At 37.4% G+C, this 15,046-nt stretch overlaps 4 protein-coding genes across 4 annotated transcripts; 3 read left to right on the top strand and 1 right to left on the bottom strand.

Moving 5' to 3' along the window:
- Positions 1–1,117: 1,117 nt before the first annotated feature.
- Positions 1,118–5,960, top strand: LOC108812334 (protein ENHANCER OF LHP1 1). The gene is made up of 12 exons (XM_018584572.2): positions 1,118–1,459; positions 1,600–2,702; positions 2,892–3,068; positions 3,150–3,263; positions 3,430–3,534; positions 3,859–3,993; positions 4,065–4,120; positions 4,215–4,317; positions 4,408–4,524; positions 4,771–4,897; positions 5,067–5,197; positions 5,324–5,960. The coding sequence occupies exons 1-12, from the start codon at positions 1,180–1,182 to the stop codon at positions 5,711–5,713; spliced, it is 2,838 nt and encodes a 945-aa protein (XP_018440074.1). The 5' UTR covers positions 1,118–1,179; the 3' UTR covers positions 5,714–5,960.
- A 1,003-nt stretch (positions 5,961–6,963) lies between these two features.
- On the bottom strand, positions 6,964–8,366 carry LOC108812335 (PHD finger protein ALFIN-LIKE 3). The gene is made up of 5 exons (XM_018584573.2): positions 8,179–8,366; positions 8,027–8,059; positions 7,714–7,942; positions 7,483–7,618; positions 6,964–7,382 (listed from the first exon to the last, which is right to left on the bottom strand). Exons 1-5 carry the CDS (start codon positions 8,276–8,278, stop codon positions 7,116–7,118), a joined length of 765 nt encoding a protein of 254 aa, XP_018440075.1. The 5' UTR covers positions 8,279–8,366; the 3' UTR covers positions 6,964–7,115.
- A 1,382-nt stretch (positions 8,367–9,748) lies between these two features.
- On the top strand, positions 9,749–11,830 carry LOC108811186 (pollen receptor-like kinase 3). The gene is made up of 2 exons (XM_018583225.2): positions 9,749–11,127; positions 11,262–11,830. Exons 1-2 carry the CDS (start codon positions 9,783–9,785, stop codon positions 11,828–11,830), a joined length of 1,914 nt encoding a protein of 637 aa, XP_018438727.1. The 5' UTR covers positions 9,749–9,782.
- A 1,039-nt stretch (positions 11,831–12,869) lies between these two features.
- LOC108810384 (protein SMALL AUXIN UP-REGULATED RNA 16) lies at positions 12,870–14,675 on the top strand. Its single transcript, XM_018582499.2, has 3 exons — positions 12,870–13,036; positions 13,663–14,151; positions 14,423–14,675. Exons 2-3 carry the CDS (start codon positions 13,701–13,703, stop codon positions 14,449–14,451), a joined length of 480 nt encoding a protein of 159 aa, XP_018438001.1. The 5' UTR covers positions 12,870–13,036; positions 13,663–13,700; the 3' UTR covers positions 14,452–14,675.
- The last annotated feature ends 371 nt before the right edge of the window (positions 14,676–15,046 follow it).

Below are 15,046 nucleotides of genomic sequence, written 5' to 3'. Positions count from 1 at the left end.
GGTTGATTAATACGAAACAAAACAGAAAACTTTCTATCTTAACATTTCAAAGAAAACGCAAAACCCGAAAGCAAGAAAAAAAATTGAAACAAGCATCGAGTACTCTGTAAAAGGAGGAGTACCTTTGCTTGATTACTCGAGTTATGTGATGGAGGAGACGATGATGATAGCAGAAGTATATATAGTATCTTAGACTAAGGGTTTCGGTTTCAAATCGAGGAAGAGAATCGGATACGATGTGAGAAAACAGTTGGAGATGTGATACGATAATCGGAGATAGGAAATAATTCGGTGAGAATATCTTGGGAGATCGAGATTTAGGAAAAGTTTCATGATTCTCTCCTTGAAGATCAAGAGAAATCGATTTTCGAGTATCGATAGGGAAAAGAGGGGTTAGGGTTAACAATGCTCGGGTTTCGGGTGTAACCATTCGGTCTCTCGGGTTTTACCCGCTCCGACCCGACACCCGACATTCTCAATAAATCAGGCCCATTCGGTTTTTATCAAAGATCCGGTACCGACCCATACCACCTTAAACGGACCGGGTTCGGTTCGGGTGATCGGGTTCGGGCCTTTTGCCCAGGCCTATCTTTGCTTATGCGTTTTTATTATATTCATTTTGAATAAAATAATAACATGGTTTAGTTAAAAGGATAATATATATATTTCTTCTTACTATGACATATACAAATTTAATGGATAAATATTTTGTTTTTTGGCATTTTTTTCAAAAATAAGATAGTTATATAACCTGACCACGTAAATTGTATTATTACTATTATTAAAATAATATAAATGTGAACAGAAAGTTTTATTAAAATGAAACTATGATAAAAGTAAGAAATTTCATATAATTATTTATATTTTCATCAAAATTCATTATAAAGTATTTTAACAAAAAAATCTATGACAATTTTAACTAAAATTCTATAAAGAGTTAAATCATACTTGGATCCAAAGGTATATAGATGATTAATCAATTTTTTTTTAATCTGTTGAACTTATTTGGATCTACGTGTTATACAACAATTGTTGTTAAAAATTTAATTTATCCGAAAAAGAGTGAAAAAGGGAAATAAATCTCCCGCGCATCACACTCTCAGACTCGCGCCAAATCGAAATGAAAAGAGGGATAAAACAAAAACCCTAAACACCAACCAGACGCGAACATAACCACCGATGAAGTCACGAACGCTTAAACTCCGTGAAGCCCATAAAGTCGGCGGAAGCGCCGCCGCGTTTTGCTCGATCCTCTGGGACCACAAAGCCGAACACTTCGTCACTTCCTCTTCTTCGGATCCATCCATCTCCGTCCACGATGGACTCTCCCCTTCCTCTTCCCCACCGACGATCCTCCGACATCACCAAGACGGCGTCACCGCCTTGGCTCTTAGCCAGGACTCCTCGTTCCTCGCCTCTGGATCTATTGATCACTGCGTCAAGCTCTACAGATTCCCAAGTAATTTTTTATTTTTTTTTAGCTAATTTGATTAATTAAAATAAAATAAACGTAACTGGTATAATAGCTTTAGGCTATATAGTTTGTTACAAGTCTGTTAGTTTGTTACAAGTTTGTTAATTCATCTATAACAAGTTCAGGTGGAGAGTTTCAGACGAACATAACAAGATTCACGCTCCCGATTCGCGTGCTTGCCTTCAACGGCTCAGGGAGCTTATTAGCAGCTGCTGGAGACGACGAAGGAATCAAACTAATCAACACGATCGACGGCTCCATCGTCCGAGTTCTGAAAGGGCACAAAGGACCAGTGACCGGCCTTGATTTCAACCCTAACGGCGAGCTCTTGGCTTCGCTAGACTCGAACGGGACTGTCCTCTGCTGGGAGCTCCAGAGCGGAACCGTTTCCTACACTCTCAAGGGCGCTGCTCCCGACACTGGTTTCAGCACTTCCGTTGTGAATGTTCTTAGATGGAGCCCCGACGGTCGGATCCTCGCGGTGCCTGGTCTGAGGAACGACGTGGTGATGTACGATAGGTTCACAGGGGAGAAGCTTTTCGCGCTGAGAGGGGACCATCTTGAGTCTGTTTGCTACGTGACGTGGGCTCCTAACGGGAAGTATATAGCTACTTCTGGTATGGATAAGCAAGTGCTTCTCTGGGATGTTGAGAAGAGGCAAGACATCGATAGGCAGAGGTTCGAGGAGAGGGTGTGTTGTATGTCGTGGAAGCCTAATGCTAATGCTTTGTCTGTGATTGATGTCAGGGGGAGATATGGGATTTGGGAATCTTTGGTTCCATCGTCGATGGTTGGTCCTACTGTTGGTATCCCTGACATATTGCCAAAGAGGAGGAATGAGATTCTTCCTTTTGATGAGGAAATGGAGGAAGAACTATGTCCGAGTCTAAATGATGATGATGATGATGGTGATGGTGGTGGAGAATCTCATCAGCCTAGGAGGAAAAGAATCAGGAGAAAAACTTTTATTGATGATGATGATGTTGATGTTGATCCAGATGAGGATTTTTATGATGAGGGTAGCAGCATACCTGGCTACAGGAAAAAAACACACGGTGTGAGAAGTGGGGTTCCTACTAGAAGCATTGCCCGATCAACCAAGTTCAAAATGCAAAAGCCTTTTCAACCTGGTGCAACACCCCCGGAACAAGGAAAGAGGACATTCTTGTGTTACAGTATGTTGGGATGCATAACTACAATTGAACACGAGGGGAACTACCGTATTGAGGTGTGCTTTAGGCTTACCTTTGTTTGTTTTTTTTTTTTTGAGAAAAGGCTTACCTTTGTTATGCTTCTAATTTTTTTGATGTCTACCTTATATAAGTTCTCCATTAAGAAAAGTCTTTTCTTTGACCAAAATAAGAAAAAGATTCTTCTGTGTAATTTTTGGATGTTTTTCTTCTTGTCACTCATGCAGACTGATTTTCATGATACTGGAAGAGGTCCACGAGTTTCATCAATGATCGACATCTATGGCTTCACTATGGCATCCATAAATGAAAATGGATGCGTCTTTGCAAACCCCAGCAAGGGAGAAAAGAACATGAGTGTTCTTATGTATCGACCATTCAAAAGCTGGGCCAGTAATAGTGAGGTTAGAATCCTTACGTCCCAACTTACATACCAGCATAGAAAATAATTGACTTGCTTGTTTATTTTTGTTTGGAACATGAAGTGGACAATGAGGTTTGAAGGTGAAGAGGTGAAGGTTGTCGCTAACGGTTCTGGTTGGGTAGCTGCGATTACAAGCCTTAATTTGCTTCGCATATTTAGCGAGGGTGGTTTACAGGTCTCTTCTTTTGCTTTCTATGTGTCACCATTGACGTAAGCTGATAGTCTGTATTTTGACTTCCACAGATTCTAACTAAATTAAGGGGGTGCTAGTGTGTAATGTGTACCCCAGTAGTGAAATACTTCGATTAGATGATCTGATAAGAACTGGTCATTTCCTGCAGAAACATGTTATTTCCCTTGATGGCCCCGTCGTCACTGCAACAGGGTGCAAGGATCAACTTGCTGTGGTAACTCATGTTTCAGACTGTCTTCCTTCAAATGAACAGGTAGGCACAGCTTTGTTTTTCTTGTTTTATTTTCCTTATGGATTAACCCTGGAGTCACTTGATATCCATTTAAAGAGTAAATAGTGTGATAGAACATTTTCATCCATGTTTGTATACTGATCCAACTTCTTAAGCTTTACCTTATTGCTGTGGTTTCATTGTATGAAACTTCGATTTTAAAAAAAACTCTGAACTTTGACCAAAAAAAAGAAGTAATTATTTGATGGACATTTCATGTATATCTACCAATATGACAAACAAACATACACTCAGGTTGTTATGTACCCTACATCCTCGCCTCATCCTTGTGTTGACAATAAGCAGGTGATGGAATTTAGAGTCTTCAACATATCCAAAATGACTCAACAGTTGAACGGCCGTGTTGCCTTAACCCCTGGCTCACGTTTAACATGGATAGGATTCAGTGAGGAAGGTTCATTCAGCTCATTTGATTCTGAGGTTTGTTTGGCTGACTTGTCTTTGCTACTCATTTCATAAAATACGGATTACAACAAAATTTTTTATTGCAGGGTGTGCTGAGGGTTTTTACTAGTCAATATGGTGGCTCGTGGATCCCAATCTTCAGGTTTGTTAACGTAGCTATCTGCAATTTCTGACAAGTTCTTTAATACCTTTTCTCAAATGGTATTTATACGTACTGAATTCATTGTCATTTTCAGTACTGCTAAAGTGAAGAAACAAGAAGAAAACTACTGGGTGGTTGGTTTGAACAAAACCAGTTTATGCTGTATAGCTTGTAAACACCCAGAACTATTCCCACAGGTAATGTATATTATAGTTGCCGAGACTATGGTGCTTACTCTATCTGCAAAAGCATAGGTTGCCTCACCATTCTTCTTCCTTCCATTTCAGGTGACACCAAAACCAATCCTTAGCATTCTGGACTTCTCCCTCCCGCTCGCATCTTCAGATTTAGGAGCAGCATCTCTAGAAAACGAGTTCATTCTAAATCAGCTGCGTTTATACGAGGTTTTCCTCTCTCCTTGTTACACCATTTATAGTTGCTATTATGTCTCCCTTCCCTGTTCAAACAGGGGATGAATACACCAGGAGAATTCATGTTCTTCCAAAACCTTTCTTCCCCTACTTTCATATGTATAAATTTAGTTACCCATAACCAAAATAGTGACATTCTCATTACGAAATCTGTGTAGAATAGTATCAAATATCTATATATATATTCAACTAATTCTAATATATTCCTCCTGATCTCAGACTCAGAGAAAGGTGGACGATATGGCTGTTGCCGAGGTGGACACGACAGCACTGGAAGATGAGGCTTTCGACCTGGAAGTTTCTCAAGATAAATGCATACTAAGGCTCATCAGCTCGTGTTGTACCAGTAAGTCAATGTGTTGTTCGCACACGCGTGTGTGAGCTTAGTTTACATACTTAAAACATGTCGAATTCGATTTGAAGTTATTTTCACAGATTTTGACTGCAAAACATTTTAAAGTCCATGTGAAGTTATTTTCCAGATTTTGACAACAATTTTATTTACTTTCTTTTAGGTGACAAGTTTGTAAAGGCCGGTGAACTTATGAGGTTACTATCTCTAGAAAAATCAATGAGAGCCGCAATAACACTGGTTACCAAACTCAAGCTTCCATTCTTGGCAGAGACATTCTGTAGCATACTCGAGGTACTCCTTTGAAAGACCTTTTAGCAAATTCTTATATTCTGCCACACAAGAAAAAGAAAGAAAGAAAGAAAGTTCAACCAGAGATTCTCATTCTTATGATGCTAACTTATGGTTTTTCACTAACAGGAAAAGTTGCTCGAAGAAGCTAACGATGCGAACGCAAATCATCCGCAAAATTCAAGCAGAGGAGTTGTTAAATCCGAGGTCCAGAATTCTCCGGCTCCGGTTCAGACAAGAGAGAACACAGAGGCAAATCTAAAAGCTTCTGCACCTAAACCTTCTGCTACTACAGTTGTTAGGAAAGCAAAAGTTTCCGAAGGTCTCAAGCTGGGAAAAGAACAAATAAAGAGAGACGAAACTGACGATGTGAAGAAAAGAGAGGTAAATAAATTGAACTTGATAAAGAATCCTGTGAACCGTGTTAACAATGAAGACAAGGGCAAGGGACTGAGAAAGGAAGCGAATCAACAAGACGCACGACCTTCTTCAAACCCGTTCCTGAAATCAATTGTTTAATGATTTTAGTTGGTGGTTGTTTAATTTAACAAGAGTATGATGAAATCAACTTTTTTTTTTTACCAACAAGTTGCTTTCTGAGTTTTTGGATGTTTTTGATTCTGGTTTGGCACCGTCAGCTTCTGCGGTTCTGCCAAAGTCTCTGAGTTCAGTTAGAAGGAAATGACTTTCAAATCTATTTCTCTGTCAGCATGTACGCGAGTTTGTTCATGGGTTTTCCCAAAGTTAACTTTATTGTCCAGTTCGATGATGGTCGTATCTTTATGATCTTGAAAAGTTTTCAGCTCATGCTCTTAGTCCCCAACACAGGACAGGACAGGACATGGTTCTTACTGTGTCATAAGGTTTTATTTTTATCACCACTAATGACACTAGAGGTGTTGAGCAGAATTGATCACATAAATCAGCTAACTGGTACCAATCGAGATGAACTAAATTGACAACATGTATATGTTCCATCGGCAAAACCCAACTATTATGTCCAAAAGGGAGGTAGTGAGCTCAGACTGAGTGATACTACCAACCAATACCCAGTCACCTTGCGGTTAAATGTTTACTCAACAATCCGAGATTCTCAGAGTAAGGCACGACACTTATGCCCTATTAGTCAAGAAGTATAATATATAAGCAAATACCACTATTTTACATATGATTTCTGGCTTGTTCACTTGATACTTAGAATACTCTTTTCGAATTGTATAATCTTCGGCATTGTTCTTTCGTATTCATTGTCAATATTAAAGTCTAGTTCGAGCAAAATCTACCCAAAGAGACTCTTTCACACTGTTTTCATAAAGCTAACTTTTATTTTATTAAATTGTTGATTGCAGGTTTTAATCCCACACTAGGGTTCCACAAGTTTGATATTTTGTTGCTCAGACTATGACAGATGGTGCATTTAAGGGAGATGGAAGGGAGGCAAACAGTACAAGTTTTATAAAGTGGAAGCAGTGATTATTGTTTCAGATAGGCATGAGGATTGTGAGCTGGAACTTGGCAAGCCTCTTGCAGTTACCGGCAAACACAAGATGAATGTATTTGTAGAAAAGAAGTTGATAACCTAATCACTAGTTCTGCAGTTCTGAACACACATAATCGTTTTAGCTTTATGTTTAAATTGTCTTCACAACATATATTTTTTTCAGACCATGACATTTTAAGATAGAACACGGGTGTTCAAAACCGTCTGTCCTGATGGTTTTAAAAGCTAACTGCATATGAGCAAGTTTGATTAATGGACTTGGAATATGTTTCTGGAAACAAACCAATTAATTATACAGCAAATTCAAATGAGAAATAGGGACTAAGTTGTTATGGATAGAAAGAGCTAAGAACTAGCCAAATAAAGATGAGGGTAGTAAGAGTTTCTTACTACAGGCTACACTCTCTACAAATAGAACATTTAAGATCGAGCTCTTTTGTTGCTACATGCAGGGCACTTGTACTGTTTGATATGCTCAGCTCTAGCTGGAGTTATCTTCACACACTTCCCGTGGAACCATACCTCACAAACGTCACAGCAGATCCAGAAATCATCAGTACCATTACCATCACCGTCTCCACATGCACCACAAAGGGTTTCCCCATGTTCATCCTCATCCTCTTCCTCTGATCCATCTTCCTCATTGTTTGCCTGCATGGCCTTTGAGCTTTTGCCATCTGAAGATCTCTGCATTTACGAGACAAACAATATATATTAACCTACAGCTCAAAACCTAAGAAGAAACTCCCAAAAACTAGAGAAAAAAAAAGAAAGTAATAGTCTTTACCACTTTGGAATCCGACTTGGATAGACTGCCATTTCGATTTGAAGCAGAGGACTTATCCTTTGTTTGCTTTTTCATATTTCCAGTGACTACTTCAAATATGGTAGGAACCCCATTGATCATATCAAACAAGCGTTTCCTAAATTAGAAAAAGTCATACAAGTTAAAGCAAAATAGTAGTATAAAACATGTATGTGTGTGTGTGTGTTAAAAACCATCAATCAATCTATGTACCTCTCATATTTGTCGAAAGCGAATCTGGAGCCGAAGTAAAAAGAGACGGAGAGCAACCAAGTGTCACTGTGGATAGCAACAAGAGAAAGCCATTCCTTCTCAGAGAGTCCATCTCTTGCAAAGTTAATGCCTAGAGCTGGCTCTGGAAGCTCCGGAGGCACTTCTTCTGCTGGTAAGTTCACTTCCCATTGTTCGTTTGGTAACCCATACAAGCACAGATTCTCCTTCTCTACAAAAACAAAAAAAAAAAAACAAATAATTCTGAGTCAGCAAATTAAGACCAAAATTGGGAAGAAAATCGAGAAACCCTAACCAGGATCGCATTGCTGGTAAAACTCTGCAACATCTGCAAAAGAGGCGAATCAATTAGATCGGAGATGAAAACATCATACAAACAGATCCAAACACGATATTAAACCCAGAAATATTTAAAAAAAAAATCAGATAAAAATTGAGAGAGAGTACCGGAGGTGAGAGCTTTGACAATGGCGGCTCTACGGCCTTTGAAATCCCTGAAAACTTCTTCGACAGTGCGAGGATTGTAGACACCAGCTCCTCCTTCCATATCTCTCTCTCTCTGGTTTGGATCCTTTTTTTTTTTTAAATTAAATCGAGAAGACGCCGTGGACTGTGCAGACCAGACCCGATCTTCTTTCTTATTGACAAAAGTCTTTGGTCAGTTTTTGCTTTTTCTGGTCAAAGTTGGGTTCGGGTCGGATCGTAGACAAACCCCAAAAGCCCAGCTCGTTAATTAATTATTGGACAATGGATATGATTGGCAAAGTATATGACATATTTAAATCTAATTGTTCCATTATGAATGGATATGATTGATTTATCTTTTATAAATGGTAAAATATTTTTATAGAGATTATAAATTACAAAAAGATATGAAAATTGTTAGAAACAAGTAAGAGTATTTGTATGATTTTTTCAAAAATAAATACTGAAACAATATTAAAAATAGTTTCCTATGTTGGCTTATAATACTCATCACGATTGTCTAAATCGTCTGAAAAAAAAAATCAGTGTGTTTAACCTCAATCTTCAGTGTGGATAGAATACATAATCAACACTTTCTTTTGTATATTCTACTCATGATATGATTTATTTATTTGTTTTTATCCTGACATATCAAGATACAATCACTTACTCACTATATGGTCTATCTTATTTTGATTATCAAGAACGTGTTTTATTGTTGTTAAATATGATTTTTTTGGATGATGTAATTATGTGGTAGAGTATATTCTTGTTTTTGTTGTGTTATGTAAGAATAGGTGATATGTTAATATAATTTGTGTTTGTTTTTTCAATAAAGTGTCGTTGTGTATATATTAGTAATTGGTAGTAATGAAGTGAACTTCTAAGGTAAAACATATTAAATTTTAATAACTTTGCATGATTTTGAGATTAACAGTTTTAGTGTTAAAATTGTATTTTATTTTTATTTTTGAATATTATTTTTTAAAAATATTTTTTGCCATCTCTCTGTATTTTTACTTTCAGTTGTTTTCATAGATATCTATGTATTTTGTTTACTTTTTCGGTGTGCATTGCTTCTCACATGAAAATATAATAGGTTAGCTCAAAATAAATAATGAATATATAATTTTGGTAATTTACAAATGGAAGAAACAAAGTTGACAAAAAAATATGTTAGATGTTGCAAAAAAGGACACCGAGAACTGGTGGTAGATACAAGGTCAAAACCTTTTAAAACCCATGGCCGTAAGAAATTCTCCAAGAAAGTCTCTGGGATCTCAAGTTCTTTTCAATTAAAAGAAAAAGCAATCTTCAATTTAGGAAAATAATAAAAACCTATTTTTGGTAAGAGCAAGGCTAAACTTTGCCAGCTAACTCCCCTCAAGGACAAGGAAAAATGTCTCCCTTTCTTTTTGAACCTTCAAAAAAAATGACCAAAGTTTTGAACAATAAACACAATCCAAGGAAACAAAACATTCATAGACGAAGAAGAGACATCATCACCACACATCATATTTGTGATCAGATTCTTCATAAAGAACAAAACAACAACAGCAGCTAGCTATTTTTCTTTTCCTTAACCCATGACTGCTGTTCAATTTCTCTACCTCCTCCTCCTCCTCCTCTGTTTCTCCTTCACCCCTTGTCTGCAACACGTCAGCGAGTCTGAGCCGCTCATGCGGTTCAAAAGCTCAGTCAATATAACCAAAGGGGACCTGAATTCATGGAGAACAGGAACCGATCCTTGCAATGGCAAATGGTTTGGTATCTACTGCCAAAAAGGTCAAACAGTCTCCGGTATTCACGTCACTAGGCTGGGTCTCTCTGGCATAATCCACATCGATGACCTAAAAGATCTCCCAAACCTAAGAACAATCAGGCTCGACAACAACCTTCTCTCCGGCCCGCTTCCTCCTTTCTTCAAGCTCCATGGCCTGAGATCCCTCTTGCTATCAAACAACACCTTCTCCGAAGAGATCGCTGATGATTTCTTCAAGGATATGCTACAGCTCAAGCGGGTGTTTCTAGATCACAACCGTTTCACTGGGAAAATTCCCGCGTCCGTGATGCAACTCGCGGGCCTCGAGGAGCTTCACTTGCAAGGCAACCAGTTCTCTGGCGAGATACCTTTGCTTGCGGATGGCAACACGGTCTTGAAATCCCTCGACCTCTCCAACAATAACCTGGAGGGAGAGATCCCAAAGAGCATCGCGGAGAGAAAGAATCTACAGATGAACTTCCAAGGGAACCAGAAGCTTTGTGGACCGCCGCTGAGTATCGAATGCGATGATCAGCCGTCGTCTTCATCGCCAGAGAAAGACCCAAACGAGGTCACGGGGAAAGCAGTCTTCACGGTCATATTTTTTCTTTTGTTGTTCTTGATCTTGGTGGCGATTATAACAAGATGGAGGAAGAAGAGGCAGTCCGAGTTCCGGATGCTTGGCAAGGACCATCTAAACGACCGTGAAAACGTGGAAGCCCGTCTGCCAGAGTCGGTAAAGAAGCCTGTTGAGTCAACCAAGAAGCGGAGTAGCACCTCCGCCGAAGGTTCCTCAAAGAAAGGTTCAAATAAAGGTGGTCCTGGAGGAGCAGGAGGAGGAGGCGGCATGGGAGACATTATAATGGTGAACAGCGAGAAAGGCTCCTTCGGTTTACCTGATCTCATGAAGGCTGCAGCCGAGGTGCTGGGGAATGGCAGTCTTGGATCGGCCTATAAGGCCGTTATGGCTAACGGGTTATCCGTGGTTGTAAAGAGGATTAGGGATATGAACAAACTCGCACGTGACGCATTTGATGTGGAGCTGCAACGGTTTGGGAAACTACGACATCCTAACGTTCTTACCCCTTTGGCTTATCACTATCGTCGGGAAGAAAAGCTTGTCGTCTCGGAGTACATGCCTAAAAGCAGCCTACTCTACGTTTTGCATGGTACACATACATATGCATGGTTTAGTCTCATGTTACGTACACATAAGCACAACAAAATTTCGAATGTCTTTTTTTTTTTTTTTTTTTTGATAAAATGTCCTTTTTCTTTTTTTTTATTATAATATTAATTTCAGGGGATCGAGGGATTTATCATTCGGAGCTAACTTGGCCAACAAGGTTGAAGATCATACAAGGGGTGGCACGTGGGATGCAGTTCTTGCACGAAGAGTTTGCGTCCTACGACCTTCCACATGGAAACCTTAAATCCAGTAACGTTTTGTTAAGTGAAACCTACGAGCCACTGATCAGTGATTACGCATTCCTCCCGTTTCTCCAGCCCAACAACGCCTCGCAGTCTTTGTTCGCTTTTAAATCACCAGAGTTCGCTCAAAACCAGCAGGTTTCACCAAAATCAGACGTATATTGCCTCGGGATTATCCTTCTAGAGGTCATGACGGGGAAGTTCCCTTCGCAGTACCTGAACAATGGTAAAGGCGGGACAGATATCGTTGAATGGGTGCAATCTTCAGTTGAGCAGCATAAAGAAGAAGAACTTATTGATCCGGAGATTGCGAGTAATACTGATTCGTTGCAACTTATGGTGGAATTGCTGCGGATCGGGGCTTCTTGTATTGCAAGTAATCCAGATGACAGAGAAAGCATGAAGGAAACTGTTTCAAGGATAGAACGAATAAGGATTTGACAAGGTTTTGAGAGAGAGAGAGAGAGAGAGAAAGGAAAAAGCCTTTGGAATCTGTAGATAAACAAACATAACAGGAAATGAATGTTACATAGGAGGGCAGATGCTAAGTGGTAACCGAAAAAAATCACATTTCCGTGTTCATTTAGGAAGAGACGAAGATAAAACCATATTTTTCTTCTTTTTTTGTTTCATAGATTTTCTCTTTTTTTTTTGTTTCTTCTTTTATATTTCCTATTTCTTTTTGTCAAAAGACTGTAAAATCTGTCTCATAATATAAGATGTTAATAGATTTTCAATTTTATGGCTAAATCACAAATATAAAAAAAAACTCAATTTCATGTAAAAATCATTAATAATTAATTATCCAATAATAAAAAACTTCAAAATGCACATCATATATTATAATATCCATTTAAGTAAAATTATAATTAAGATATAAATCTCAATATCTCATATTTTAAAATATCAAAAACTTTCTAAAACATCATATACTATAATCTATGAAATGGAAAAAATTATATTAATAGTTTCTTTTAAAAATAATTTTTGTAAGTTTAATATGTATTACAATGGTTTATCACTTTTATTTGAAATATTTTTTTTTAGATTACAATCTTCAAAAAAATCTCTATGAATATTTTTAGTTATTTTATTTTAAAATATTTTTTAATTTTTTTGGTTGGATAAAAATGTCTTAATGAATTGTTAAGAATTATTAAAAACATAATGGTGTTTTCTGTAATATGCTTCGAAAATTCAAGGTTATTCGAAAATTCAAGAATAGAACCCTGTAATTTTGCTCAAACAAAAAAGGACCCTGTAATTTTTGAGATATCGTTAGTATTTTTTTTTTTTGAAAATTAGAGATATCGTTAGTTTTTCTCTTCTATTTATATCATCAATAGTTCAATGCAAAATAGAAGAAAAAAACATATAATGGCGAAAGTAACGGAAAGGCCAAGAAAGATCTTTGTTTTGCAAAGAAAATCAGTGAAATTATAAAATCTAAAATAAGAATTTTTTTAAAAAAAATTAGAAATTAAATTGTAAATTTCGTAAATCCGTTACTTGAAATCTCTCTCGCTATCATCTAAAACAAAACAAAAAGTCATCGAAAAATAATAAAATCTTCCAGAGCTGCTAAATCCGTTTGTATGGCGTTTCCTCTTTGTGTCTAAGAGTGCTTCATTTCCATTTCCTCTTCTGGTAATATGTACATTCTTACGTAACTAGCATGAATAGTTATTGAAAATTCCCGGTGACTTATTTTGATTCTTGTTAACGATTTTGCGTGATGTATTCCTATTGTTTCCATGCGATTGATGCGCTTTTGGTTCCCTGCTTATATATGGTTAGAATGCTGGAATTGCAGGAAAGCTACAGAAAAATATACAAGGAAACATATAAGGGGGGGGTTGATGTTTTAAGAGATTGATCTAAGGTTACAAATTTATGTAGGATCAAATAAATTTTGTACTAATTTTTTTGGGCCTTTGTGTTCCAGAGTTCATGTTTATTGAGATCAGATCGAATAACGCACAATTTGTTTATGTAAACATGATACATCTTACGCATTGATTCACGAAAAGCAATCCTACATTGTTTTGGAAACTTGCGTTAATGTTTGCAAATAGCATATTTTGGGTGTCCTATAAACAAATAGCATGTTACTAGGTTATTTACAATATCTCGTTATTTGATTGATTTTACCGCCGGATTGATTTAGAAAACACTGACTTGGTTGATCTTAAGCAATGCAATATGAAGCAAAACGATGAAATATGCATTTTTTTTTCATTTTTTTAAATTGTTTGCGGGATTCTAAATTGCAGCTTTGGGAAGATCTTATATATCCTTAACAAGGAGAAAAATGGATGAAAACAACGCAGGAAAGTTAACCGGGATCAGGCAGATTGTGAGGCTAAAGGAGATTCTGCAAAAATGGCAAACTGTCACAATAGGTTCAAAGTCAGATGATACCGAGTTGGGAGCAAGAAAGCACACAGCCATCATTTCACCGGTTATCAACCAGAGGCTATTGGATATGAAGACATGTGATTCGGATGAGGAAACTAGCCAAAGTCCTGAGCCACCGTTTGATGTCCCCCAAGGGTATTTGGCGGTCTATGTAGGACCCGAGCTCCGGAGATTTATAATTCCTACAAACTTTCTAAGCCACTCTCTGTTCAAGGTTTTGCTCGAGAAAGCTGAGGAAGAATACGGATTTGATCATAGCGGCGCCTTAACCATACCTTGCGAGGTCGAGACTTTCAAGTACTTACTTAACTGCATTGAGAATCATCCTAAAGATGACACCTCAGGTAATAAGCTTTTCTTCTTCCTCCTTTTCTAAATATCCCCACCTTTCTTCCTTATACTACTTTTGCAGATTCTTTCTTTGAAAATCAAAATATCGACAAAAAAAGCATCTTAGCCTCGGCCTAACGTTACTTTTTAGCTAGAACTTTTACAACAATAAAAAACACATGTTGATCCGAAAATGAAAATGAATCTTGAATGCAATCTCAAATTATTTTGGAGAGAGTAGAGTCGAGAAGGTCTTACAGGATTATTTGGTTGGTTGTTTTGCAGCTGGAGATTCAGTGGAAACGGAAGAGTAAATAACAAGTATCATATAAAATTGTTCCCTTTTATCCTTTATAACTAATCAACTTGTATTAGTGCTAATGACTCATACCGACTGGTAATTGTCAAATCAGTCTTTGCATTTTTCTGATAATTTGTTTCTTCTACTCTCCATTGCTTTTTTTCTCAAAAATGAAGAGTAAGATATTATATGTTAAAATTGGCTTATCTCCATTCAACAAATCAGTTTTTTTTTCCCTTCTATCTCTATCAAGGAATCAGAGTGATAGATTGTTTTATTGCCAAACTATCATGGTATCACTTAGTTCTAAGGTCTATGATTCAACAACTCTCTAGTGATTAAATGATGAGTGGAGATTGTGTGATTGAAAAGAGAAAACTATGTTTCATTGAAAAAAACGGAAGAATAAGTTAAATCTAAAACACTAAGGCTCTGTTCGTTTCTGTATTTGGTGCAACATCTAGATGTAGCAATTGAATGCAATATCTAGATATTGTGTTGCATCTAGATGTTGTTTGTTTTGATAGTCAGTTACATTTAGATTTACATTTAGATGCAACATATAGATGTTAAGTTGTTTGCTTTTGATTTTATAGTAGCATTTGAAT

Source organism: Raphanus sativus, chromosome 6, assembly GCF_000801105.2.
Source record: "Raphanus sativus cultivar WK10039 chromosome 6, ASM80110v3, whole genome shotgun sequence".
In the NCBI taxonomy this organism is placed as follows: Eukaryota; Viridiplantae; Streptophyta; class Magnoliopsida; order Brassicales; family Brassicaceae; genus Raphanus; species Raphanus sativus.
The sequence above is the reverse complement of the archived record's forward strand: the minus strand, read 5'-3'. Positions and strand labels throughout refer to the sequence as shown.